We start from the raw sequence: 27,037 nt of genomic DNA, 5'->3' as shown, positions 1-27,037 counted from the left end.
AAAAGAATCAATAGAAGTAATATTTTCACTTAATGTAATATTATCCAAATTAGTGCATGATGAAAATGCATATTCTCCAATTATTTCAACACTTTCACCGATATAAACTGTTGTTAAATTAGAACATTGACTAAATGCATAATTGCTAATATTATATATGTAATTTCCAACATAAACTGTTTGAAGTAAGTTCAACCCTGAAAATGCACTATCTGGAATTCCTGTGTTATCACAATATATTAAAACATGTTCTGCTTCACTTTTTTTGGCATCATTAAAATCAGAATATTCATTTATTATTAATGTATGATTATCTTCATTAAAGGATTCAATACTATTAATTATAAAAACTATAAAAAATGAATTTATAATTTGCTGTTTTTTATATTTATTTATTTGCAAATTTATTATTATATTTTTTTATTTTCAAATATATCAAAAACAAAATACAGAACAAGTGAAAATATTTATGAAAAACAGAAATTAAATTAAAAGAAGAGGTTAATGAGGGAAAATATTTAGTGTCTAGATCAAACTCTTGTTTTGTTTGACTTAAACTATTGGATTTTAAGAAAAAAAAGAAATTTTCTTGGAAAGATGTATTAAATGTTTGATAATATTTGTATTGGTTTTCCAGAAAAATTGCATTATTTTTATGTGTGTTAATATTTTTTTCGGAGAAATGTATTAAAATTTTGATTATATTTATAATGTTTCTCGTCTAAAATTGTATTTGTGTCATGTAAGAAATTATTTCCTTTGATTATGTTGTCTTTTGAAAGTAAATTATCATTAAATTTGAAATAAATCGATTTTTGAGGAATAGTTGAATTAAATAACCCAGAAATTTTGGAATAGATGAGAACTGTGAGTAACAAATTCATAGTAATATTGAAAAAAGCCCGAAAAGCTGAAATTTTTTTACAATATTACACCGAAAAACTTGGGTTTGAAAATCACGACCGTTATGAACGGAGTTAAGACATGGGGTGTTCCTACGGTTATATTATCTGTTGTAACCCTTCTAATATTGAGATTTGAATGTTTTTTCCCATCAATACACTGTATTATAACCGCTAATCGCACAGAAAAATAAACGTTTTGATCGTGTTTTCACTCAATTTTTGATAATAAGACCGTTTAACGATAAAATGTCTTAACTCTCAAAACAACAACAATAAAATAATGTTCGATAATTAGTTAATGATACTTTTCACAAGCTCAACTAATATATCATATAAAGCAATGGTTTTTTGTGTTCGAATATCATTGATTTTATATTGCAATATAAATTCCTTCCACTTGAATATCAAGTTATTAGAATATAATAATTGAATTGTCTTAAACATAAATAGTATTTATTTTACATATAATAAATTTATTACTGTGAAATAAAATCTGATAAGATAATCACAATTGGAAACTGCTGATAGAAAATTGAGGGAAATCCGTTTGGAAAAACATTTGACGACCGTTTATGATCAAATGAGCCAGGAAACAAAATACACATACAAGCAGTATGTTCAACATACATTATTTGAAATTGGTACATTCGAAAAATCGACCAGAGATATAGGTGTTTATCGAAGTATTATCACATTAATTGTCAATTTATTTCATAATTTTTCAAACACCATTTCACCACAAAATCAAAGTGAAAGTACTCTTGAGCCAAGCGAATCTGAACTATTTAAGAAATTAAATACCAACGTCAACTCCCTCAAAGATCTTTTTCTTCAACAAATGGAACCAAATTGGAGAATTTTTCTTCTTGAACATCCAATTAATTATTTTGAGCAAAAAATCATCGAGGACATCAATGAATTCAACAATGCAGCTATCCAACTTCATTTAACTCAAACTAATGCTATTGTTCTTAATGAGAATGAATTTAAGAAAGAAGCCATTCACGACTTAGGCATTCTACAACAACTCATTGAGAATCTCAATTCAGATGAATATTCTAATAAAATCAATGAAATTGTTCAAATTCGTGAACAATATGCCAAAGATACTGGAATTGACATAGAACCTAAGAAGCCACAAACCCTTGAAATGTCTGTCATTACTGAATCTCTTATTTCACTCGAAAAATGGGAGATTGATTATGATGACCTTGAGCTCAAGGAAGTTATCGGCGCCGGCGGTTTTGCGGAGGTTTATTTGGGCACCCGAAAAAGCACTGGCGAAACGGTCGCCATCAAGAAATTACATCAACAAAAATTCGACAAAAGTATGTTAGAAATGTTTAAAAGTGAAGTTGCAATATTAGGGAAGCTTAAGCACTTTGCAATCCTTCCATTTGTTGGTGCCTGTACGAAACCACCATTTTGCATTGTAACCAAATTTATGTCAGGAGGTTCATTATTTTCACGTCTACATGCTAAAGATGAATCAGATAAATTATCACCCACACAATTAACAATTATAGCGCTTGGTATAGCATTTGGCATGAATTATTTACATAGCCAACAAATGCTTCATCGTGATTTAAAGTCATTAAATATCTTATTAGATGAAAACAATTATCCTAAAATCTCCGACTTTGGAATGGCTCGTACGAAAGGTACAGGGAATGAAGATAAGTCAAGTGGAATAGGCACTTCACAATGGATGGCTCCTGAAGTGTTGAACTCGAATACATATGATGAGAAAGCCGATGTTTATAGTTATGGAATGATAATATGGGAAATGTTAACAGGTGATGTTCCTTATCGCGGTATTCGAGATTTCCAAGTAACAATGAGTGTTGTTAATCAAAAGAATCGTCCAACAATACCAAAGAAATGTCCGCAATTACTTGCGCAATTTATAAGGAATTGTTGGAATAGTGATCCTAAGAAACGTCCGACATTTAAAGAGATAATTCGTGAGTTTAAAAACAGAACAATATTTTTCCCTGGTACAGACTTTGATAAAGTACAAGAATATGTACAAAAGTTTGCATCGAATGTATATAATCCAATTAATGATAATGTTAGTAATGAAGAGAAAAACTTAAAAATTACAAAAGAACAAATCGATACATTAATTAATGAATTTAAAAATGATGAAAATGTTATCACGAAAATTAAAAGTTATAATGATGATATCATATTAATGTTCCCACAATATGATATTGTTAATATTATTGTCGAACATTTACAGAAAATTAAAAACCCAAAATTAATATCATTACATTTAGAAGTGTTATTAAAATTCTTACAAGATGAAACTGTTCAAGCAGCATTTCATGATCATAATCAATTCCAAGTTTTAGCTGATTTATTATTACGTGAAGATTCATTAAATTATCCGATCTTACTTGATTGTTTAAAGATAAGTATATTTGGGTCTAAGTTTAAATTTACGAAACAACATTTATTAATGATTTCCACATTTTTAGACGTAAATACAGAAAAAGATCCACAAAAGAAACAAGAGATATGTAGTAAAGCCATTGAATTATTAGAGAAAATCATTGAAAACAAAGATGAACATTGTGATGATGAATCGATATTTACGTCGATTGTTAATAACTTATTAAATAAAGCTACAATTAATACGAACACACAAATATTAATACCAATACTTAACTTACTTATAAGTATATCATATTTCGAAGGTTCTAAAGCACAACTTCGAAGTATTGATGCGCCTAATCGAATTTGTTCTTTATTAAAATCGGATGATAATAAAGTATTATATACTGCGTTATCATTATTACAAATATTATTTAAAGGATCATTACAAAAGCAACATACGATATCATTATTTTTATTAAACTTTGGATCAGTAATTAATGTAAATCAATCCAAAGTACAAATATCAGCATTAAATACATTAACATCATTAATGGAGAATTATCATGAAAATCAAACAGATGATACCTTTTATCGTGAAGTTACATTATGTAATTCATTTGCGAACAATTTCATTAATTCAATTAATAGTAATGAAAAAGAAGTTCAATTATTATCATTAAAAATATGTTTTGAGTTTTGTTCAAATCAAGTTACATGTGAACAATTCTTAATATTAATACCATATTTCTTTAACTTATTACAAAGTTCTTCATACGCAGCTATAATGTCTGCTTATTGTATCTCCGTATTATTATCAGTGAATGATCCGATTGAAATCTTAGGCGAACATAAAGAAGAATTACATAACTTCTTAAATAACGCATTACCTTTAGAAAGTGATCTAACTGAACCTGGAGTACGACTTGTTGGTGTATTAACATCGACATTAAAAGGCGCATTACTTATTAATAGTTGGGACAACGTAATGAGTAACATCGCGAAGTTACTCGATAGTAAAAATGATGAATTAGCATTGTTCGCTATGATGACAATGACGTCGATGAGTGCCGCTTGTCCTGAATCGAATGTAATGTATGAATCAATACCTTTAATAGTCGATGCATGTGAAAATTATTCGTTACGTTTTTATCCGTTTTGGTGCTTATCGAATTTAATTGTTGTGCCACGAAACGCTATAAAAATGGCGCCGTACATGTCGAAGATGTTCGAGTATTTGAAATATGAACAATTGGAATCAACAGTCGCAATAATTATACAAAGAATTGTAATGGAACCTGAGGCTGCATTGTTGTTAGAAGACGTAAATTTGTTTAATGAGTTCATTGAGGCTGTGGATAACTTGTGGAAAGGTCAAAGCGCTTCAATACTGTTCGATATCATTGAGATATTGACAAATTATAAAGGAGTGTGTGAACTGATGAGAAATAGTGTGATTCTGGAAAAGGTAAATAATACATTGGAATTGTGCGATTTGGATGACGTAAATAGACCAAAGTATATAAGGATTAGAGCAAGGCTAATGAAAATATGACGATATGTTTTAAAGGTAAAGAATAATAATAAAGAAAATTTGTGTTTTGATTTTATTTTTCATAGTATATGTCAACATAAGTCATTTCTTCAATAATATTTTATGTTGTTATATTCTTGACTAAAATGTGTTAAAAAGAGAAATTTTGTGTTTAGGTCTAGATTTTAAAAAAAGAAATAAATATAATTACTTATTGTAAAATTCAAGGGATTCATGCACAAATTATTAGTGATCTAATAGAAGATTGTATGAGTGTCCCAATTATCAACAAAACATATTCTCTAATGATTGTATTGTCGTATAAATTTATACTAGTACTTCATATCATTATATACAATCCATAAATATCTTTGTTTTTTCATCTTTTGTTTTTAAATTTTTTTTGAAGCACAAAAAACATTTTTTAACATTGTTCTTCATTCGTGATAAATTGGTATGAATTTTTTGTATGTGATTTTGAAAATTTGATATAGATATCTTTTATGTTACTAATATTTATATCTCTTTTAATAAATTTTTGAGATGAATTCTAAATCAAAACAATGAACAAAGAATACCTTAAAACTGGAAAATATCTAAAAAAGACGTAATTATGGTTTATTTTTCTATTTTTTTATCTTGACGTCTGAGATAAAAAAAGTTCAAAGAATATTATATTAGTTCTCTGATGCCGAAATTTCATTTACATGTTGCGCAGCCAAAATTTAAGATTCGATATCTAAAAAAAATATTTATTTATATAAAATAATACAGTGTTTAAATAGTATTTTGCTATGAATATTCATAATTAATGATAAAAAGTTATTCTATTTGAAATCGGGGATTTTTGAGTCAATTTGATTCATTTTTTCGTCAGCCTCCTTAAATGAGCGTTCAAAATTTTGGATAAATCCATACAATGTTTCATAAAAATCAAAATTCTTTTGGACATCAGGAGACGCCTCTCTCTTTAAATGTTCAATGATATTTCTGTAATTACGATTATCTGACTCCAAGAGCATTGTTTGCATACGTAGTGTTCGAACAGTTTGTTGTAACTCCTCAATTTGCATCCTTTCGTTTTTTGTATGACTTCCAATCGAATGTGAATGCTGATTTTTTGATCGAAGTCTCCATTTAATTTCACCTGTTTCTGGATCTTCACAACTTTCAAACAAAGAAAAGGAATTTTTTTTACCGGAAAGAGAAGTCAAGAAAGATCTCCATAATTTGTTTCCACTTGATTGGATTTCGTATCCAGGTTGATTTTGTGAAACAAGTTCCCATAGTTTCGATTGTGGCACAAAGCCATCTTCAAATGTCTTTTCTATTTTGTTTAGTATTTGGATTATAACTTCTTCAGTACTTAGTTCATCTGTTTGTTCATTTTCCATTTTTTAAACGTACGCAAAGAAAACCTTTTCTATAGTTTATTGTCAAAAATTTTTATAAGAATTTCACATCACATTTCATTGTCAAAAAGATTGAAATCATCTCATCAAACTAAATATTCATGATCACACATCACGCCAAAGATATGTTTTCGCTTCAATTCATTGGATTTTAGAAATATTCGATGATTTTTATAAAATACGACACGACATTTGAAATTCTCATTTGGAGAAAAGCTTTTCCAAAATTTGTAAGAAATTGAATTTGTCACAAATCGACTTTTTGAATTCAAATCGGCCTCCTCAAAAATTGCGGTTGAACATTAGGAAAGAGAAACTATGTTTTCATAAATTTTGAAATGGGTTTTTCCAGACATACTCAAAACATGTTATTAGAAATTTTCACCATTGCTCAGCATATATTTTGTATATTTTTCTTACCTATTTTGTTTTTGTTCATTCACGATATGTGGCCATTTACTCATCATTTAGAAATCAAACTACAAATCGGTGAATTCTCAATTTATACAGTATGTCTTGTTGGAACAGATGATTGGAAACGTGCCATTGAACTTTATGATACTTGGGGAAAAGAATTTGAAAATCGAATTGGTCCTTTTAAATTTTCATCATCAGCCTGTTATCCTACATATGGTGACATTACTTTTTGTTTACCTCACCATAGTTTTAGTTTCAAAAAATTATTTTATCTTTATAATAGAGCAATAGAAGATTTTCTTCATAACACAAGTTTAAAATGGATATACCGTACAACCGAAGATTGTTTTGTTAACATTGATTTACTTTACAAATATCTTCGGAAATTTACCGAAAAATATGATCCGGATACATATGTAGTTAAAGGCCAAGCTATTTCATTAGGCATCACCTACTTTATTCACGGTGGCAGTGGATGGATTATGTCACGCAAAGCAGCAGAAAAATATTACGAACTAATTAAAGAAATTGAACCTTCTTATTCGCAGTCTCCAGAAGGCGATGATGCTGTAATATACCAATTCACTTCAAGAATGAATCTGACTACAAAAGATATCGACGATTTACATTTTCTTGGCGCTTCACTTCCTGATTCTGATATAAAAGCATTAGAAAGCAGAAATTTTGACAACATAACAAAATGTCCGAAAGAAAAAATGACTTATCGCAAAATGAAAGATGTCGTGTTTTGGCACTCGGGAAGACCGGATAATTTCCCTATGAAGTATGGAAAAGAGGTACAACAAATTATGCCGGATAATCTGTATTGGGTACATCATGTAGAAGTAACAGGATTATGTTTACTTGATTTTAATCTGTCTGAAATAGAAACTTTATAATTTTATTGTTAAAAAATGTTTTTAGATTTTGTTGTTTGTTATTAAATTTACTTTTAAATGTCCCAAAAAACGAATCAAAAGTATATAACATAACATTAATGTTCCAGCAAAACAATTTCTGGTAATTTATGGTGTTTACAAAAAAGTCCGACAATTTTTATTTCAAATTTTGAGTGTATTTCAAAAAGAACTGTTGTTTAAAACAAAATTTTTGAAATGAAAACTCTTTTTATTCTATCATTGATGAATTGGTTAAAGCCAGTAGAGAGTCCAATGTTGTCAGCCAGCACATCAAAAAATACATTATTAAAAAATAATCAATTTAATGCTGAATTTGAGAATCTCTCTGATATTTTTTATCAAATAGTATCATCAAATATTCCTACTAATTTAGATAGTTTCATAAATTCGAGTTTCGCAACTTTTTATAAAACATTTTTCAAAACTAATTTTTTCTATTATGAAATATTTTTTGATTAATGCATTCATATTTTTCTTGGTTATTATGTTTTTTATCAAAAAATTATTTTGTCATTTTAATTGTTTCGTAATACCAAATATTCAGCATAAAAAAAGTTTCTATATGAACTAAATATTTTCATTACTTTCCATAATATTTTTATACAGATTGAATCTTTGGGTAACATAAAAGATCCGATTTATATACGTACTGAATATGATTTTGATATTATTAAGTCTAATAAAGAAAATATATTATAATTACAAATGGAATTGCGTCTATTCCATATCAAGCATTTCAAGGATTTGTTGGGTTGATTAACATATTAATACCAAATTCGGTTACATTGATTGAAGGCATTGCATTTTCTGGATGTACATCCTTAATAAATATCAGAATACCAAATTTAGTTACATCAATTGGATATGGTTCATTTAAATCATATTCTTCATTAAAGAATATAATAATACCAAATTTGGTTGAATTAATTCAATAAAGTACATTTTCACATTGTTCAAATTTAACAAATATTTTTATTGGTGAAAATGTTAATTAAATTGGTAATAATGCATTTCAATGACGTATTTCATTAATAAATATTACGTTTCCAAATACAGTTTTATTAATTTTACCAAAAGCATTTTCAGAATGTACAAATCTTCACTATATTAAAGTATCTGCGAATAATACGAAATATTCTAATTATGAAAATGATGGTAAACTTTATGATATAAACATTACGCAAATTATTTGTTATTCAAATGGTAAAAAAACACTTTCAATTCCAAACAGTATAACATCAATCAAGGTCATTTCAATCATGCATATCATTATTTAATACTACAATTCCTGGATCAGTTAAAAACATCAGTGAAGGAGCATTTAGTAGATGTTCTAATTTAATCATAGTTAATATTAAAGAAGGAGCTGAAATAATAAGTGCAACATCATTTCAGTAATGATCTTCATTAAATATATTGAAATACCAAACTCAGTTACATTAATAGGAGAAGAAGAAACTGATCTATGGATTTGAAGGAAAGATGCTTAAGCGTATTATAATAAAAAATTTTTCACTGAAAAGAGTTAAATCATTTTAACATATCTGATATTTCAATCATTTTTCCAATATAAAGTTAAAACACTAATTCACATATCAAAATGAATATTATATAAGAAATTGGAATTTGGGGAATGAATTCATAAAACTCTACAGACTTATAAATGTTAGCTTAAAGCTCTATTAATATTTAAAAGTCCATATTATCCTTTTGGAATTTTTTTTCATGAAATAATATAACTATTTTAATGTAATCTTTTTCAGATGTAAAAAGAAGTGTTGTAACAAATAATTTAATTAATTTCCAAATATTCATAGTAAATCTTTATTTATGAAAATAAATATAAAAATATTTTTTAATAATATCAATTCTTTTACATTTAAGAAGTAAATTAACTATTTCTATAATACCATTTTGGGATGTATTCATTAAAATTTGATTGTGATGATATTTCTTGAGAAGTTAATGTAATCAATACAATGAAAATGTAATTCGCGCTTTAAAAATATATTTTATTTCATACAAACGCCAAATAAAATTACTTCTCTAGCCAAACGAGTAGAACTTTGGTTGACTTTCAGTTCTCTTGTTCCGAGGAACAGCAAATATATGACCATTTTCGCACACTTCTCCTTCCATTGCTTTCACTGGTAGCATTGCGTCGCCTTGCAATGACATTTTTGGAGGTTTTAATTGCATTCTCTGACATTTCGCGCCAGTAACATATGGATGATTTCTGACATCATCAATGTTATACCTATCATGGCCTCTGGCTTCAGCATATGCGTAACGAGGTCCCATAGAAGCGGATCGCTGCCTCGTGGAGGCGTAAGTTCAGTTGTCACAATTGATCTTACAATCTCAAAAACAGTCTGTCCCTGGTATGGGAGTGTACCAAACGTAAGGGTGTAAAGTGTAACGCCTAAGGACCATATGTCTTCCTTACCTGGTTCATAATCTTGATCATTTGGTGATCTGTCAATCACTTCTGGTGCTTGATAAGCGGGTGTACCGACAACGCGGGCACAGCTCTCGAACGAATGACCAATTCCAAAGTCAGTAATAAGAGCTGTACCATCATGATTTAATAGAATATTTTGTGGTTTGATATCTTGATGAACAATCCCATTCTTATGCAAATAAGAAACACCTTCAACAATTTGACTGAATATGTACCGAATTTCATTCGGTTTGAAATGATGTTTGGTTAAATTACCACAATCAGCATAGTCCATTACCAAATAAACGGATTGGTTATCCTTAACAAAAATTACTTCGTGGAGACCAACAATGTTTTTATGGTTAAGTTTGCTCATCATTCCTATTTCTCGTTGAATAAGAGAAACGCCAATGGCAGTTTTGGCAAGTTGCCTAATTCTAATACGTTTTACTGCATAAAGTTTCGAGTTTTCTGTGTTAATTGCAAGAAATACTTTCGAATATGCTCCTTTTCCAATTTCATTTAGAAGTTTGTATTGATTTATTTTCTTAATGTACTTGCGTTCTCCATATGTGGTAACAATCTCACTACTTGCAAAAATATAGTTTCCAAGACTATGAGAGCGAATATTTACGACATTCATTTTTTTGAAATTGAAAGGGCATTACTGGATTCAATTCAAATTTCAGAGCAATAAATTGTAACCGAAATTGTGGGATTACAACAATTTTTTTATATGAGTTTTTTTTCGAATGTATTATGTTTATTGATATTATTCATATTTATTTCTGATACAATATGGGTAGTTAAAATAATTTTGGGGAATTAATACTAAGTATTAATTATTAGTGAGGATATTATCATTTTCTTTAATTTTTTCGAAATGAATGAATAGCCATCGTTTTTCATACAAAATATGTTAACACCTTCATGAAGTAGCTACGGTTATTATATACAAAACAACCTCACCGCGGTTGGTTCTGAAAAATCCCAAACGAACAATCGAAGATTTTGTGGCATTTTCTTGCACCCCAATTTACGATCCGAAAGATTTAATACAAAAAATCACCAAAATGAAATCAGTGACATAATGCTTTGTTTTATAGATAAATAATATTTTAATATCATTCATAAGCTATTGTTTTATATCTAAGTAATAACTCATAATTTTAACAAAATACAAAATAAATTTAAAGCAAAAGAAACAATTTTCGATTTATTAAATCACGCAATGCATATTTTACCATGTTTTTGCGATATTTTTATTATTTAAAAAACGTTTTTATAATTGTTTAATTCTTTGGAGGTGGGAACGGGAATGGGAAAGGCAGTTCTTCCTCCTCCTCGTCATCATCTGTAAGGTCATATATACTGTCATAAAAGTCATCATCATCGTCAAAGTCATTATCACCGAATGGATCCGGGAACAGCAAATCTTCTTCTTCGTCATGAAGATCATTTACTTCAGTTAAATCCGGTGCGTAACCAATTGGCTCATCTTCATCTCCAAATTGATACTTAGGTGGCTCAAGTTGAAGAGTCGAGAAGTCCAAAGTTGTAACCTTTTTGCTTACCATTGGTTCAAGTATCTTAAAGAAAGGCGAATCTTTTTCAGGCAAAAATCTCTCAGAACTCAATGGTGTATCAACCAATGTTGATTCGCCGAAAATCGTATTATATTTAAACTCAGATTTTTGGAGTGTCGTGGGCTCAAATGGGCCAAAGACAGGATTGACGCTTGTGTTAAAATGATTAGTTGCATCAAAGTTTGATGGTTGGGTGAATTTCACACTCTTCTCAAAAAGTTTAGGTTCGGCGGTTGTAACGTTCTCTTTTGATTCCAAAATTTTTTGCTTTTCTTCATGCGCTTCTTTGAGCACACGTTCTTTTTCTTCTTCGGCTTCACGCTTAATTCTTTCTTTTTCGCTTTGTATTTCTTTTAGAAGCCGTTCTTTTTCTTTTTCCATTTCTAAATGAATTCTTTGTTTTTCTTCTTCGATTTCTTTTAGTTGTTTTTCTTTTTCTTTTTCGTTTTCCTTTTGGATAAGTTTCTCTTTCTCTTCTAACTCTTGAAGAAGATGTTTTCGTTGATTTTCAGCTTCGTTTTTAATTTTTTCTTTTTCTAGTTTTATTGCTTGAAGTTGATCCTTAAATATTTCGGCTTCTTTTTGCGCTTTAATTTTCTCTTCTTCAATAATCTTTTGTTGTTCTTCTGCTTCTTGACGTTTTTTCCTTTCTTCGATTAGAATTTGATTAATTTTTTCTTGTTCTTTAATTTTGTTTTCGATTTCAATTCTTTCTTTTTCCATTTGTTCTTTGCTTTCTTGGATAATTCGTTGTTGTTCTTCGATTTTCGCTTTCATAATTTCTTTTTGTTTTTCATCATTTTGTTCTTGTAATTTTTCAAGAAGTTTTTTATATTCTTCTTCTTTCTTTTGTGAAATTATCTTTTGATTCATTATCTGATTCTTAAGTTTTATTTCGAGTTCATTTTTAGCTTCTTCTACTTCTTGAAGTCTTTGATTAAGTTGTGTTTTTGAGCGGTTTTCTTCTTCTTTGTTTTGTTCAATATTTTTCTGTACTTTATACAACTCGTTCTCAATTTTCTCTTTTTCAATCTGTAAGTCAATTCGAGATTTTTCAGAAGAAATGCGGTTTTGGCGTTCAATTTCTTTTTGCTTTTGTAAATTGATTTCAGCTATTTTAAGCCTTTCTTCAAGTTTCTCTTTCTCTTCTTTGTTCTCTATGTTTTGCTGCTTGATCATATCTTGGATTTTCTTCATCTCAACTTCCGCAATTTTTCGCTTTTTGGTTTCAAGATTTGCTTTTTCTTTTAAGGTTCTTTTCTCGTTTTCGATTTGCGAAAGTTTTTCTTTCTCTTTTTCTTGAATCATTTTTAGGTTTTCTAATTCTTTCTTAAGATTTATATATTCATTTCGAAGTTTATTTGTTTCTTCTTCATTCATCTTTTCGATTGTTTGATTAAGTATTTCATTTTCTTTACGAATGTCTCTGTTCTTTTGCGGTGTAATTTCTTGTTTTTCTTTGTCATCATTTACAATTTTGACTTTTGTTTGTATTTTTTCATTTTCTTTTTCGGCTTCAATTTGTTGATTTGATTGTTTACTAATTTGTTTTTGAATATTTAATAAATTAGAGAAAACTGAAGCTTGAATTTGAAGTTCATTTGCATGAACAATTTCACTTGGTATTTCAGTAACTTTTTCACTTGGCATTTCAGTAACTTTTTCACCTGACATTTCAGTAATTTTTTCACTTGGTATTTCAGTAACTATTTCTTCTTTGATTAAATATGATTCATAAAGAGATTTAGTAATTGGTACTAAAAGTTTAAGTATATTAATTAAAAACTTCGAAATTGAAGCAGCCTTTTTATATGAGTCTTTGTCACCTAATGCTGAAATTAAGGAAAACTCATAAATTCTTGGCGCGGATAATGAAAGAGCTGTCGAAATATTTTCAGCGTTATTAATTACTGAAGTAATCAAAGCCAAATCGAATAATTTCTGAACAAGATCATATGCAATGAATGCTGTTTCTTTATTATCCACTTCATATTTATCCATAAATTCTTTCAGATAATAATTCACAACTTGATTAGAATTATAAATTATTGGACCAATGAAATTGGCGTTTGATTTTGTTAGGTTTATATCCAAAATTGGACTAAATTCAAAAGAATTCTTTAGTTCTCCAATAATTGAATTAAACCGTTTTACCGATTCGTCGTAATTTGATTCAAAATATTTTGATTTGAATTGGCTTAACAAATCTGTATTGAAATTTGAATAGAATTGAATTTGTCGCTTCACAAACGGTATCAATTTAATGACACTTTTTGGGTCATATAACACTTTCATTTTGTTTAATAACATTTTCTCTTTTTTGCTATGGTTTAATAAGTCTTCTAATCTTGTTCTTATATTTGATTGTTTATCATTAATTGTCGATAACAATTGCATATAAGGTATAAATCGTTCTACATATTTAAACATATAAATTGTTTGATGATATAATTGCAATGTAATTGTTGACTTAAACACTTCGACAAATAATCGAAATATTTGTATATAATTATCAATGATATTATACACTAAAGTATACTTTTCATCTTTCTTCAATGTTTTAAATATTAATTGTATTGAACGTAATGGTACAAACAAATTTATGTATTCGGTAATTAATATTTTTGATGTTTCTAATTCATTATTATTAATTTCATTTAATTTATTAAAACTATTTAATGAATTTTCAATTATTGTCTCTGTTGAACTTAATATATCTTTTATGACTTTGTCATATGATTGAGGAATTTCTAAATTATTATATAAACTATTTAACAACTTCGGTAGAAATGAAATTCGTTCATTAAAATAATTTAACGAAAACTTAAGTAAAATTTGTTTCTCTGATTTCAAATATTTGAAAAATTTCGAATGCGTCTCGAAGTACATTAATGAATGACATAAATCGATTGCTATAAGTCCACATTTCGATTGAAGTAATGGCTGATCTTGATTAGATTGCAATAAATATAATGAATCAATTAATTTCCGTAACGAATTTTGTATTTTTATTTTCTTTTGTAATAATAATTGTCTTCGATACATTGATTGCGTAGTTTTATCTATTGATAAATCAATGTTTTCCATCAAATTTATAATGATTGGTGTTAACTTTGTCATTTCTGGTAATATGTCAAATTCGGATTCCATTAACTTAGATGCAATTTTATGCGTTAGTTTAATTGCTGGTAATGATATAACACTAAGTGGTGACGAAGAATGAACCATTGAAACAGGTGAAAATAGAACCGATTTTTTGTCAGTTTTTATCAAGTTAAGAAATTCTTTGAATTTATCTGAAAATTGATTGTCGAGATTTATAAAGTTTTGAAATCTTTCGGTTAAAATCTCGTTAATTACGTTTTGGTAAATTGGAGGCGCGTAACCTAATAACAATATTAAATCATTGATTGTTTTGTTAAGATACGTGGAAATCTGTGGATGGGATTCTTCAGATGCTTTTACATTTTCGGTATAAGAAGAACGAAAACGTGTAAGTTTAATTGATGATGAGATTAATAAGAAAACATTTTGCATCAAAGAATTTAAATCAGTTAAAAGATTTGTTCCATTTTCAACAGAATAAAGAAATGTTTCGATCGAAAATAATACAATTTCATGAATTGGGGTAATAAGATTTCGAAGAAAAATTAGGAAATCTTGAAATCCTGTTTCGTTTTCATTATAAAGTAATATAAAATATGATTTTAAATGATCAAGAAGTTGAGAATATGAAGAGACATAGTTTGGAATAGCATTTGTAAGAATGTCAAAATTGGATTTCAAGTTAGGAATTGTAGTTTCTTGGAATTGTTTTGATGCTATACTGGATCGAGCTTGGTCAGCCATACCAATTAATTGTCGAACTGACGCACATATTGTATTAATTTGATCGGAAATTGGATTGATATTTAAATAATCAGTAAATCTTTTGGCTTCGCCATCAGCTGCTGTGGACAAAAAAGAAATGAAATTTGTGACTTTGATTAAGGAAATACAAATTTGGAAAAATTCATCTTCAGTAGAAACATGCTTTGAAAGTTCGTTTAATTTAGTAACAATTACATCGAGATATTTAGGAAGTATTTTTAAATGTAAAATGATACAACGAACATAAAAATCATATGAAGATGCAGCTTCGCCATAAAGACATACCTTACTATTAAAAACGTGTGATTTTGGAAATCCAAAAAGAAGACCATAACATGCAGATGAAATCGTTATAAGATCTGTTAACATTGTTTTCTGAGATTCGGTTGGTATTTGTTTAAGAGTGTTATCAGTAAGTAAAGATTCTGAGAACAATTTTGGCCCAAGAGATTTTGCATATGGCCTGGGCTCTTCGCCTATTTGGGTACTTGCTTCTGAGAATGCATTTGAAACATCCATTCAGTGCTTTATAAAGTATTCAAAAAATCTTGGGGTGCCCCAATTTATAATCTTCTTGGATAATATTTAATAACATGAACATGTTCTTCATATTAAAATCCTGAGCTCTTAGATGAAGCCTTTGAAAGAACATTTTTTAGCACAAAGTTATTATATTTGATAAACAAATTGTTTAAATCAAAAAATGAAGCCATGCGATTTTGATTTTCTTTACTGCTCATTTATTCGATTAATTTGAAAAATCTTAAAATTTTTGGATCTGAAGAAGTTTCTTCATCTTCTACCAATTCATTGAGCCATTTTTGAAGTGCCTCTTGCCTTTGTGTAACAAAATCAGTTGATTTATTACCAACCCATTTCTTTGGAGGGAAAAGACGAAGTATTCTGATATTTCCATAATCTAAAATTAGTGATTCATTAAAATCTAAAAGTTGAGAATAACGATATCTTTCCTCAGATGTTTTAACAACTGATCCATTTGTATCATATTTCTTTGCTTGAATATTGAAAAATGTTGCTTTTGCAGCAGCAGCATCATCTTGATGTCCTGTTATAATCAAAGTAATTTTTTCTTGTCCTTCGCATGAAGCAAGTTGAGCTTCTATCATTGAATTCACAGTTTGTTGATCAAGATTCATTTTTCAGTTTTCTGGAACAATAGAAAACTGACACCAGCACACCGAGAAAAAAATTACCGCAAAGATTCTTTATTTGCACAAAGCCTAATCATGAAAATACTCATATCATTATGTTAGAGTTTTCTTCGATTGCTAAAAAAATAATCCAATGTTGACATCACAAATCAAGAAACATGTTGAATGATTTTTTTTTATGTTTACTTATAAAATTCAGCTTTTTAAAGAAATGAGATGAATTAATTTGTTATCTTAATTTTTTAAATAAAATTATCTCATGAGAGATATAACAAAATAATATATAAAAACAACGAGATGCTTTTAATTAACTTTATTCAATGCAAAGAAAAGAAGATTGCTTTAATATTAAGAATTACTCTGGGAAAAATGAAAACTGCTCAAGCATAAAATTGACAAAGTCTGTTTGCCGCAGAAAATCAAAAAATGTTTTATTCATTGTATTTACAATAAACATTATATTTAATGAATACAAAAATGGCTATAATTAATTCGTTAGGCTAGGAGGGTAATATACAAAAGTATTTGTATAAAGTGCTTTTCCATTGTTCTAACGAGGGGATTTATGGTTTTTTAGCAATGAAAAGTAATTATTCTCAATTTTGAATACAACCCAAAAAATAAAATTTTTCTAAGCATTGATCGGTTTAATTGATTGTTTATAATATACAATTTTCAATACACTCACAACTTTTCATAACAGGCCTTCTTTTATCGTTTTAAAACAACAAGTCCGGAACGGAATGTATTTCATCTTAAGTCTCTTTTCTTTGGTTAAATCTTTCACACCAGAGCGTCTCTTGGAACTGCAAAATAGGGAACAAGAAGAAGTATGTTTAATGATGAAAAATCAATATATTGCAAATTCAGGTTGGAGTTGGATTGCTCCATCTGATACGGACACATGCGCTCTTGGTACTATGAATCCAGAAACTGTAGATGACGCAGAAAGTCGAACAAACTTTTATCGAAATCTGGTTGGATTACCTTCAATAACATATGATCGTGGCGAATATCAAACCACTGCTCAAAAAGGTTCTATGGTCATGGCTTTAAACAATGAGTTTAGTCATGAAGTTAAATGCAAAGAAAACATGTGTTGTGATCAAGATGCTATTAAAATTTTAGAGGATTCAAATCTCAACAAAGGAGCCATTGCTGCACATCTTGCCATTGATTACTTTGTTCAAGATGATGGGGAAACCAATAAAGATGTTGGACATCGGAATTGGCTTTTCTTTCCATATCTATCCAAAAGTGCATTTGGTGTTTATGAAACATATGTTACTCAAGTTGTTTATGGTCTTGGATTTAATTATTCTAATTCACAAGATTATGTTGCATATCCACCACCAGGCCCAGTACCTGTTCGATTAATTCATTCTCGTATTTCACTTGTACCAAAATTCATGAATAATTTTCCAACTGATGTTACAGGTACCGTTACATGTAATGAAGAAATAATTTCAAAAGAAGTTGTTTATCGTTCAGAAGAGTTAATTGTTATAGAAATTGATACAACAAAAATTAATGTTGGGACAAGATGTAAAGTTTCTATTTCATCTAATGAATGGCAACCTTCAGAGTATATCGAATATGAATTTTGGGCTGTTGATTGTTTCCCTAATTATGTTTGCTCTTCATATTATGAACAAGCTGATTATATATGCTCAAAAGAATACAGTATCGTTTCAAGTGATAATAGACTTGATAATTTTTATGATACAGTTACAGAAGATGAAATTAATATAATTTTATCGAGTTATCCAACAACAGATACAACTAGAACGCCAAACATTGATCCATGGATTTTGTTACAAAAAAATCACTTAATTAAATCGGAAGATGGTTCTCCGTTATGGTTTAGAAATACATACGAATCAGAAATATGGGAAGATGAACATACAACAACAAAACTTCAAAACGTTTACATTGGATTCCAAAATAATAAAAACATTAATTTATGGAATTTAGAAATGAAAGGACTTAATTTAATCGGAAGTAAAACACCTCGGAAACTTACAGCAAATGAAATTATCACAGATACAAATTCATTACAAGTTACGCAGAATTTTCTTTATGGCAATTCGATATCAATACAAAACTGTGAAATAAACCAAATTGAAGTAAAAGAAGACAAAGTAAATGTAAATGGCGCTGATGTTATATTAAATAATTTTGGTAATATTGAAATTAAAGTAACATCAGAGACATTAACAATTACACTCGCAACAGACAACATGCCAAAGCTGAAAATTACAAGTGACAGCCAAATTAATGTGCAATATGACGGAACTGTGCAATGGGAAAATGTCCAAAACAAACAGAACTTAGTAATCAACGGCGTGCCAGCAGGCCCAGACGAATCCCAGCAAGAAACAACGGAAACAAGCGAAACAACAGTAGAAACAAGCGAACAATCTACAACGGAAGTAACATCTGAATCTAGTGAGCAAACGTCTGAATCTAGTGAAACAAAAGAAACAACTTCAGAATCCAGTGAACAAATGACATCAGAAGAAACGACTGAGCAAGTCTCATCCCAAACGAGTGAACAAACCACAATAGAACAAACATCCGAAGAAACATCTGAACAAGTCTCTTCCGAGTCCGGGGAGGCATCTGAAACGTCCGAAACAAGTGCGCAAACATCAGTTGAAGAAACATCTGAACAAGCGACATCAGAGCTCAGCGAAACCACAACTACTGAAGCTACATCATCTGCAATAAGCGAAACAGAAGTAATCGAAACAAGTGACCAAACCACAATCGAAGAAACAAGTGCGCAAACTGTGACAGAAGCCACATCTACAATAAGTGAAACAGAAGTTGTTCCTCCGACGCACGACACTTCATCGAGTGCATCGCAGACTTTTGATCCATTGTTTAGTTGTTCATATGTTTTAACTAATTCATTAACTGTTTCAGTCACATTAACACTTATGAACAGTTTCGTTTCGGTCACAGAACTGTTGTCGGAACACGACTCGTCGCTCACGTACGTCGCGACATCCTCTGTGTACTACAATTACCAGACTTTGGTGTACACGACAAATGTTTCTGTGTACACCGAATATTACTTTGCAATGACAAGTAGCGAAAGTGGTTCCAACTCTTTATCCAAATCCGCTTTGATTGGAATTATTTGCGGCGCTGTAGTCATAGTGATAGTAATAGTTGTTGTAGTTGTAGTTTTGGTTACAAGGAGCCGAAGTAACAACAACAATAACAATAATAATAATAATAATGAATCAGCTGAATATGAGAAAAGTTATACACCGGAAAAAGTTGAAGAAGACATTCCAAATAACGAAAACGATCTCTTCATATGAAATGTAATTTGTGGCGCGTTATAATAAATAATATTTTGAATTTAATGTTTATGTGTTAAATTATAATTTGACTGAAATTTAAAATTTTGTGTTTTGATTTGTTCGTATGAAGGAACGAATTTACTTCATATGACGTTTCAATGCTTTTCTGTGTTGAATGACAATATTTGATTAAGGATTAATGAATGGGAATTATGATTATATTTACTTGATTCTGAATTTGAGAATAAATTAATGGTTATTTAAGTGTAGATATATTATCTGATTGTTTCTTGTGACAATGAAAATATAGAGAGTATAACATTCATGATGTATATGTATTATTTCGCTATTTGTATGAATGAATGGTAAATATTATGTTGACTTTAGAGATACATACTGGCGAAACATATACGGTGTAGTGATGCAATATTTTATGTGACGACTCATTGGTTCAATTGATAATTGTGTACACAATCACAAACATTATTCAAAAAGTGTTAGCAAATTTTTTTTCTGATATATCGTTGTCATAACATGACAATACATCCCACATTCAAATCACACGAATATTTGTATGTTCAACGAGTCATTTCTTATACTTAATGAAGAATGAGTACAAGCAAAATTTAAAAGCAAAACATTTTTCCATTAAAATGCAACAACAAATATTTGGAATGTTCCTATCGTTTATATCTGCCATTTCAATAGATACTAATATTTTATTAAATGCAAAAAGTCATCCTGAATATACATACGGTAAAGGTGGAACACAACTTACTTGGTTTAATAAGTCATGTTTATTCAACCATTATTATAAGGTTTATCAAAAAAGCAAAGATTTAACAAAAACATGGACTACTTGGAAGCAAATAAGTACATACAAACCAGGGTCTCTGTTAAATGTATTAAATATATATCCAAGTGAAAATGATGAAACGTTTCAACTAGTTGCAAATGCAACTACAATCCCATTAATATCTTTTATATTTTCCAATGGAACCCAAAAAACACTTCCAAAATCAGCTTCTCTAAAGGTATGAATAGAAGGTGGCAGAATTGATGCGGAATTAATATCTCCATTTGGCATAGATGTAAACACGAATGAAAAAATTATTTATGTTTCTATTATGTCAATCACAGAATTTGAAAGATATTGTTGTATTGACCCGAAATTTATTTATAATTATGATGTTATTGTGTATGGAATATGGGATAAAAACGGTGGATACTCAATACGGGATCAAAATATAAAATATATCAAAGAATATATTGAAGGAGGATATGGTTTTTTAGCAGGTCATGATACAATTTCAAATATATTTATCAGAGATGGACCAAATCCCGTTGGATTAAATCGTTTAAGAGATCTTTTTGGGATTGAAATAAAAGAAATTGATGAAGACAAAGGGATAACGTTTGAATCATATTCTTCAAATGAAATTTCGATTCAACGGAATGGAATTATAACAAATTATCCATATGAAATAGGAAATGTTGGAACAACATTCCAAATTCCATTCTCACATGTTGATAATCAAGCAACAAATGGTGATGTATGGGTTGTATTTGGTAATGAAACTATTAATAACCAAAACGAATATCAAAGTAATTTTTATTTAACAACAAAAGATAATACAGCTGTAATTCAAACAGGTCATAGTAATTGTACTGCTTCAGAAGAAGAAATAAAACTTATTGTTAATACTTTGTTTTACTTAAAGCAAAGAACATATGATACATTTTTAGAAGATCATTCTTCACAAGATTTTGAGCCTCCAATTATTCATGATTTTATATTTTATGAGAATAATTATAGTGTTAAAATTAATTCTTCAGATGTTGGATCTGATTATATGTTTCAAGTCATGGTATATAAAAGAGATGATGATTCTAGATGTGGTGCTTCAAATTACTGTTAATGTTACTGTTACAACTGGTATTAGCAAATATTTGTATACAATCACGCAAAGAAACGAAACTTCAATAAGTGAATTAACGAATGTCGTGAGTAGTGATATAATAAGTTTAACAAAAGAACAAATACAACAAGGAATGTATATCCACGCAGCAGCTGTTGATGGAGCTGGAAACATTGGTAATATACAGAGCTTTAAAATACCAACGATAATTCCAATGCCAACAATTACACTTACAAATTCTAAAACATTTTCACATTCAAATACATTTTCGTATTCGAAAACATTTACAAAATCACAAACGAATAATACTCATTTAACGCATTCATATGTTTTAACAAATTCTTTAACTTTTTCTATTTCTTTAATGATTGCAAATTCGACAATAATATTATCAGAGACATATTCATATTTTACATATATAAAAACAAATTTCATTAGTTATCATTATCAATATGTTATGTTAACAACTTATGTTAACTTTTATTCAGATGTCTTCTTTACTTATACTAATAATGAGTTTGTTAATGATTCTAAGTCTAAGTCTTTGTTAATTGGTATAATTTGTGGCGCTATTGTAATTGTTTTGATAATTATTGCAATCGTAATTTGGATGTTTCGTAATGGAAATGAAAAAGACTTTTCAGCAGAATCAGATGAAATCGAATCAATTGAAAAAAGTGAAGAAAACAAAGAAAGCTTAAATGAGGACATTAAACATTTCATAATAGAAGATAAAGATCAATGGATTTGATAATGCATTTTGTAAAAAAAAAAAAATTAAAACCACTGTTTTTTCATGATTCGAATCAATCATTTGAAGCTGCTGTGAGAAAAAATGTTTATCTTTCTCTTGTCTCTCTGGAAAAAATCCACATCGATTTTCAATAATTGTAAAGCATAATAAAATGTTTTGTCACTTCACATAAAACTGTTTTTTGTGAAATGTTATATGAAATTCAATAAATAAAAAAGAAAATTGTTATTTTGATTTAATGGATAATTACCGATTGCCTGTATCTGTTACTGATCTATATGGTAAATGGAAGTACATATCATCCGCAATAATTAATGAAGGACCTTTAAAAATATTACCAGAAATCAACATTCCAAAAGATGAAGATTTTTCTTGTCCTGGATTTTCACCAGAGTTTATAGAAGATGGGTCAAGTGAAAATTCTCTATGCCAATTATTTATTATTTCATTCAATGGTAAATTTGAGATGGCAGATATTAAAAAAATCAAAGAATGGAGAGACGATAATCCAGACAAAGGTCTCTTAACAATTATTTTAGTTTTAGCTAAGTCACAATGGTCATTTACAACTCAACGTTCCAAAATTGAAGCCAGATTTTCACAATATGTCGAGAATTCAGACATTGTCATTGGTAAATATTACTTAGATGATTGTATGATTTCAGATTCCGACATAAAACAATTCCATACATCACTTCAAAATACTCTTAAAAATACATATCAAAAATATATTCTTTCACTTCAAGCAATTTCGAGAGCCCTTGAAGACCAAGACCCGCGCCATGCTGAAGTCTCGCGAAATCTTGCCAATTTTTATCAAATCTTCGGATATTTCTCTGCATCAAAACTCCTCAATAGAATCATTATAAGTTCAATATCTCTTCCGTTCTGGCCAGAAGTTCCCGAACTATATGATTTCCGCAAACCCAATCCGAATTTTTCTTGCAAATCTGGATTTGATATTCTCAACTCATCACTTCATGGAATTTTCAAATCATCGCAAACACTCTTAAGCATTCAAGAGCTTAGTCAAGACATTACATGGGTATTTGCAATTACTCTACAAAATTGTACTAATTTTGATCAAGAAGTATTTGCGAGATATTGGATTTATAATAACGCATTTTCATTTCTTGAATATATTGAATCATATGACAATGATACAAAAGCAACTGTTGAGAGAACATTTTCTGAAATAATATTGACTCAGATGCGATTCATAATGAATTCCAAAATTGACTTAAGTAGTCCATTCTTCCACTCAATTGTTACAAGTTCGATTCCTATAATTGATGCAAAAGATCGAGAAAACAGATTTTTAAGCTGTTTAGACAAAAATAAAAAATTATTCGACGCCAAAAACCATCAAACGTTTTTTTCCGCCATCAAATTTCTATACCTTATGCAAAAAGACGATACGAAAAGTGCGCTTGATTTAGAACCACTTAAACTTAAGACAAACAAAAACAATATGAATTATATTGTTGAAGAAATTATACTTGAATCACTATTTAATAATCCGAAGACATTAAATACTAATGTTGCATCAATGTTATTAGAACGAAATGGAACAGAAACTCTTAAACTTAAAGCATTTGAATATTTATCTAATTACGATACGAGTCTTTCACCACAAATTCCAATTGATCCAATACTTCATTTATCCGAATTTTATAAGGAACATGAATTATTTGAAAACGTTTCATTCGATTTATCAATAAAACTTCCAAATTGGTTAAATGGAATCGAATTAGAAACTTGGATCGAAATGAAATCGAAAGAATGTACACTTAAAAGTGATATTACCAAAATTATAGTGTCGAAATATGATAATATGAAGCCGACAATATTTTGTAAGCAGTCGGGAACATTCGATAAAATGATTTTAATGATTCGTTACAAGTCTTTAATACTTTGGTGGAATTTGCCAATTAAAATGCCATTAATTGTTATGGAATCTTCGGTTCCTCCAACATTTAACTTCAAATCTCCATTTTTATTGTGTTATGGCCAATTGCATTCATCATTATTAATCACAACAATTCATGACACTTCTTGCACAAAATTAACGTTCAAATTTAAGATGGAAACGTTAAAGGAAATTCAATTGATCGAAGACGATAACAAATACGTTAAATTTGATCCAAACGATATAATAACCGTCACACAATTTTCGGCTAAAATCAAAATACGTTTAATTTATGTTTTTAAAGAAAATTCTTCATTTTATATCGAATGTTCAACAGAACATAGAGATGGGGAAGTTGTAACTTATTCAAATCATTATGATTTCCCTTCTTTTGTTCCAATAACTGTACATTTATTTAAGCAAACACAGAAATATCATCAATTCCAAATATATAACCCTTTCCCACAAAGTTTTACATTCGAACATAATGGTAATCAACATAAATTACCACCAATTTCGACATATTATATAATTAGAGAACTTTCGGATGAACCGTTAAAGTTAACGTACTACGAAAACGGTTGGGAGGGGTACCCCGTGGAAATCACAACTTCACACTTTAAACTCCTGAATAAAAATGTACAAATAGAAACAGATAACTTGCCTTGGATCGTTGGACAGCCTAAGATCGTCAAAATAAATCCGCCTGCATCACCAATGGTAGAAAAGACAGATCATTGGGTTGTTGCACAACAAGATGACGTCGGAAGTTGCCACTGCATGATACCAACATTCCCAGGAAGAATTAGGTTCCCGAAGTTCCAGGCGCACCAGCAGATTGTCGAGTGCTCACCAAAATATATTGATATCCTTCCAGATACTGCCCCAGCATATAACGTTGTTTAAAATAAATGTATCAATAAAACTTTCTATGTGAACAAATGAAATTTCATTTTAATTAAATGTTATGTTAAAAATCAATTTTTTTGCTCGTTGAAAAACACAAAAGTATACTTAATAAGACAGTGTCAACCAACTTTCCCTCTTATAGATTTATTTTAAATTTTAAAATTATTTGTAATATGCTTAGTACATTCTAGTATATAACATATAATGACAGCAGACACATTTTTATGAAGATAAAATATTTTTTTAGAAATTTCCATTTAAATTTGTATACGATACAATACACTTTTTGAACTCAAAATGATCGTCTAGGTCGAAACAACACAATCCATCAATCAGCCACATCTAAGCCAGAGGCTTACACACTCAAGCATGATTAAAGAAATATTGAAATATAGTTTTACTTACTGTTTAATTTCGTATAATACCTGGAAGCAATGTTTCTTCCAAATTTATTAGTCAATCTGTGTTTGATTGCCAATAAATGAACATTTTTCATAAAGAGAATTTTTAATTCTATTTTCATAATCGAAATTCGGTTGTGCTGAAAATTTTCTGAGTTTCCGAATGAAGCTCAGTTCATAACCCTCGGGACGAACTTTTTCAAATTGAACTCAAAAGCATTAAAATGTGTCCCAACCGCCTGAATGAAGATTGTATATTATTCCACTGTTTAAATGATAAAAAATAAAATTTTAATTAAAATTTTTGTTTTTATTTATTAGTATGTTCGATGGTCGAAACTTAAGTTTCCTTTTTAAATATAAAATGGTTTTGGCATCTGTGCTTTTTTTAACAGTTTTTGAGGTTACAGATTACAGATGTTTATCCTCATATCATAATACCACAGATTAATGTGTACCTTATTTGAATTGGCTTTCACTAATAGGTTAAAATAATAAATGGATTCTTCTACAAATCGTTCAATTTTCATATTTCTTCAATTTATTCCAAATGTAATTGTTTCCATTTTTGATGGATTTTATGTATAATGAAATAAGTTTCTTTTTTCCGTTGAGGCTTTCGCCTTTCAGGCTGATACAAGATTTGAGTCTTGCATCAAAAAAATTTAGCAGCAAATTAATAGTACTAATTGGAATATTGTCCCAAACTTCTGATGCAGCAAGATAGAGATCTTCTGCAATGTTGTTAATTTTTTGAGTTTGTAGCCTGGATATAAGGATCGCCCTTTCATTCAGAAAAAGTTTTGTGAACTTTGCTTTGTGCAAGCTGGCCCCTTCCTGCTGAAATATGTAACATTTCGGACCAAATCTGTCATTGAGTTTTTCAAAAATTTGGTTTTCTGCCAGCAGTTTTTGGTACTTTTCAGCATCTAAATTTTCATCAATTTCACTAACTTACTCTTAAAATCCTTGCCGATACAGGCCCAAACCATAATTTTAATGGGGCATCTCTTTTTCATAAAACTGCTCATCAAAATCGAGTAAAGGATGAACACGAACCTTTTTTCTAGAGGGTTCAAGAGAAATAATCGATTCATCTGAAAAAATTCAAGGTAATAAGTAGTAAAAAGTTAGAGGGATTTCCTGAACACACACACACAGCGCTATTGAAGCTTCGCGTGATACGCTCGCTTCAAGCC

At 29.3% G+C, this 27,037-nt stretch overlaps 6 protein-coding genes across 6 annotated transcripts; 3 read left to right on the top strand and 3 right to left on the bottom strand.

The window, feature by feature from the left end:
- Positions 1 to 1,743: 1,743 nt before the first annotated feature.
- GO595_003644 (TKL family protein kinase) lies at positions 1,744 to 4,836 on the top strand (the record flags this gene model as incomplete). The annotated part of the gene is made up of 1 exon (XM_067916687.1): positions 1,744 to 4,836. The coding sequence occupies one exon, from the start codon at positions 1,744 to 1,746 to the stop codon at positions 4,834 to 4,836; it is 3,093 nt and encodes a 1,030-aa protein (XP_067776185.1).
- Positions 4,837 to 9,753: 4,917 nt separating this feature from the next.
- GO595_003643 (CAMK family protein kinase) lies at positions 9,754 to 10,647 on the bottom strand (the record flags this gene model as incomplete). The annotated part of the gene is made up of 1 exon (XM_067916686.1): positions 9,754 to 10,647. One exon carries the CDS (start codon positions 10,645 to 10,647, stop codon positions 9,754 to 9,756), a length of 894 nt encoding a protein of 297 aa, XP_067776184.1.
- Positions 10,648 to 11,296: 649 nt separating this feature from the next.
- GO595_003642 (uncharacterized protein) lies at positions 11,297 to 13,591 on the bottom strand (the record flags this gene model as incomplete). The annotated part of the gene is made up of 1 exon (XM_067916685.1): positions 11,297 to 13,591. The coding sequence occupies one exon, from the start codon at positions 13,589 to 13,591 to the stop codon at positions 11,297 to 11,299; it is 2,295 nt and encodes a 764-aa protein (XP_067776183.1).
- A 2,609-nt stretch (positions 13,592 to 16,200) lies between these two features.
- Positions 16,201 to 16,617, bottom strand: GO595_003641 (PX domain containing protein; the record flags this gene model as incomplete). Its single annotated transcript, XM_067916684.1, has 1 exon — positions 16,201 to 16,617. One exon carries the CDS (start codon positions 16,615 to 16,617, stop codon positions 16,201 to 16,203), a length of 417 nt encoding a protein of 138 aa, XP_067776182.1.
- A 758-nt stretch (positions 16,618 to 17,375) lies between these two features.
- Positions 17,376 to 19,964, top strand: GO595_003640 (uncharacterized protein; the record flags this gene model as incomplete). The annotated part of the gene is made up of 1 exon (XM_067916683.1): positions 17,376 to 19,964. One exon carries the CDS (start codon positions 17,376 to 17,378, stop codon positions 19,962 to 19,964), a length of 2,589 nt encoding a protein of 862 aa, XP_067776181.1.
- A 2,893-nt stretch (positions 19,965 to 22,857) lies between these two features.
- On the top strand, positions 22,858 to 25,434 carry GO595_003639 (uncharacterized protein; the record flags this gene model as incomplete). The annotated part of the gene is made up of 1 exon (XM_067916682.1): positions 22,858 to 25,434. The coding sequence occupies one exon, from the start codon at positions 22,858 to 22,860 to the stop codon at positions 25,432 to 25,434; it is 2,577 nt and encodes an 858-aa protein (XP_067776180.1).
- Positions 25,435 to 27,037: the final 1,603 nt, after the last annotated feature.

Source organism: Histomonas meleagridis (genome assembly GCF_020186115.1).
Source record: "Histomonas meleagridis strain 2922-C6/04-10x chromosome Unknown contig_224, whole genome shotgun sequence".
NCBI lineage: Eukaryota > Parabasalia > Tritrichomonadida > Dientamoebidae > Histomonas > Histomonas meleagridis.
This window is presented reverse-complemented; position numbering and strand designations above follow the sequence as displayed.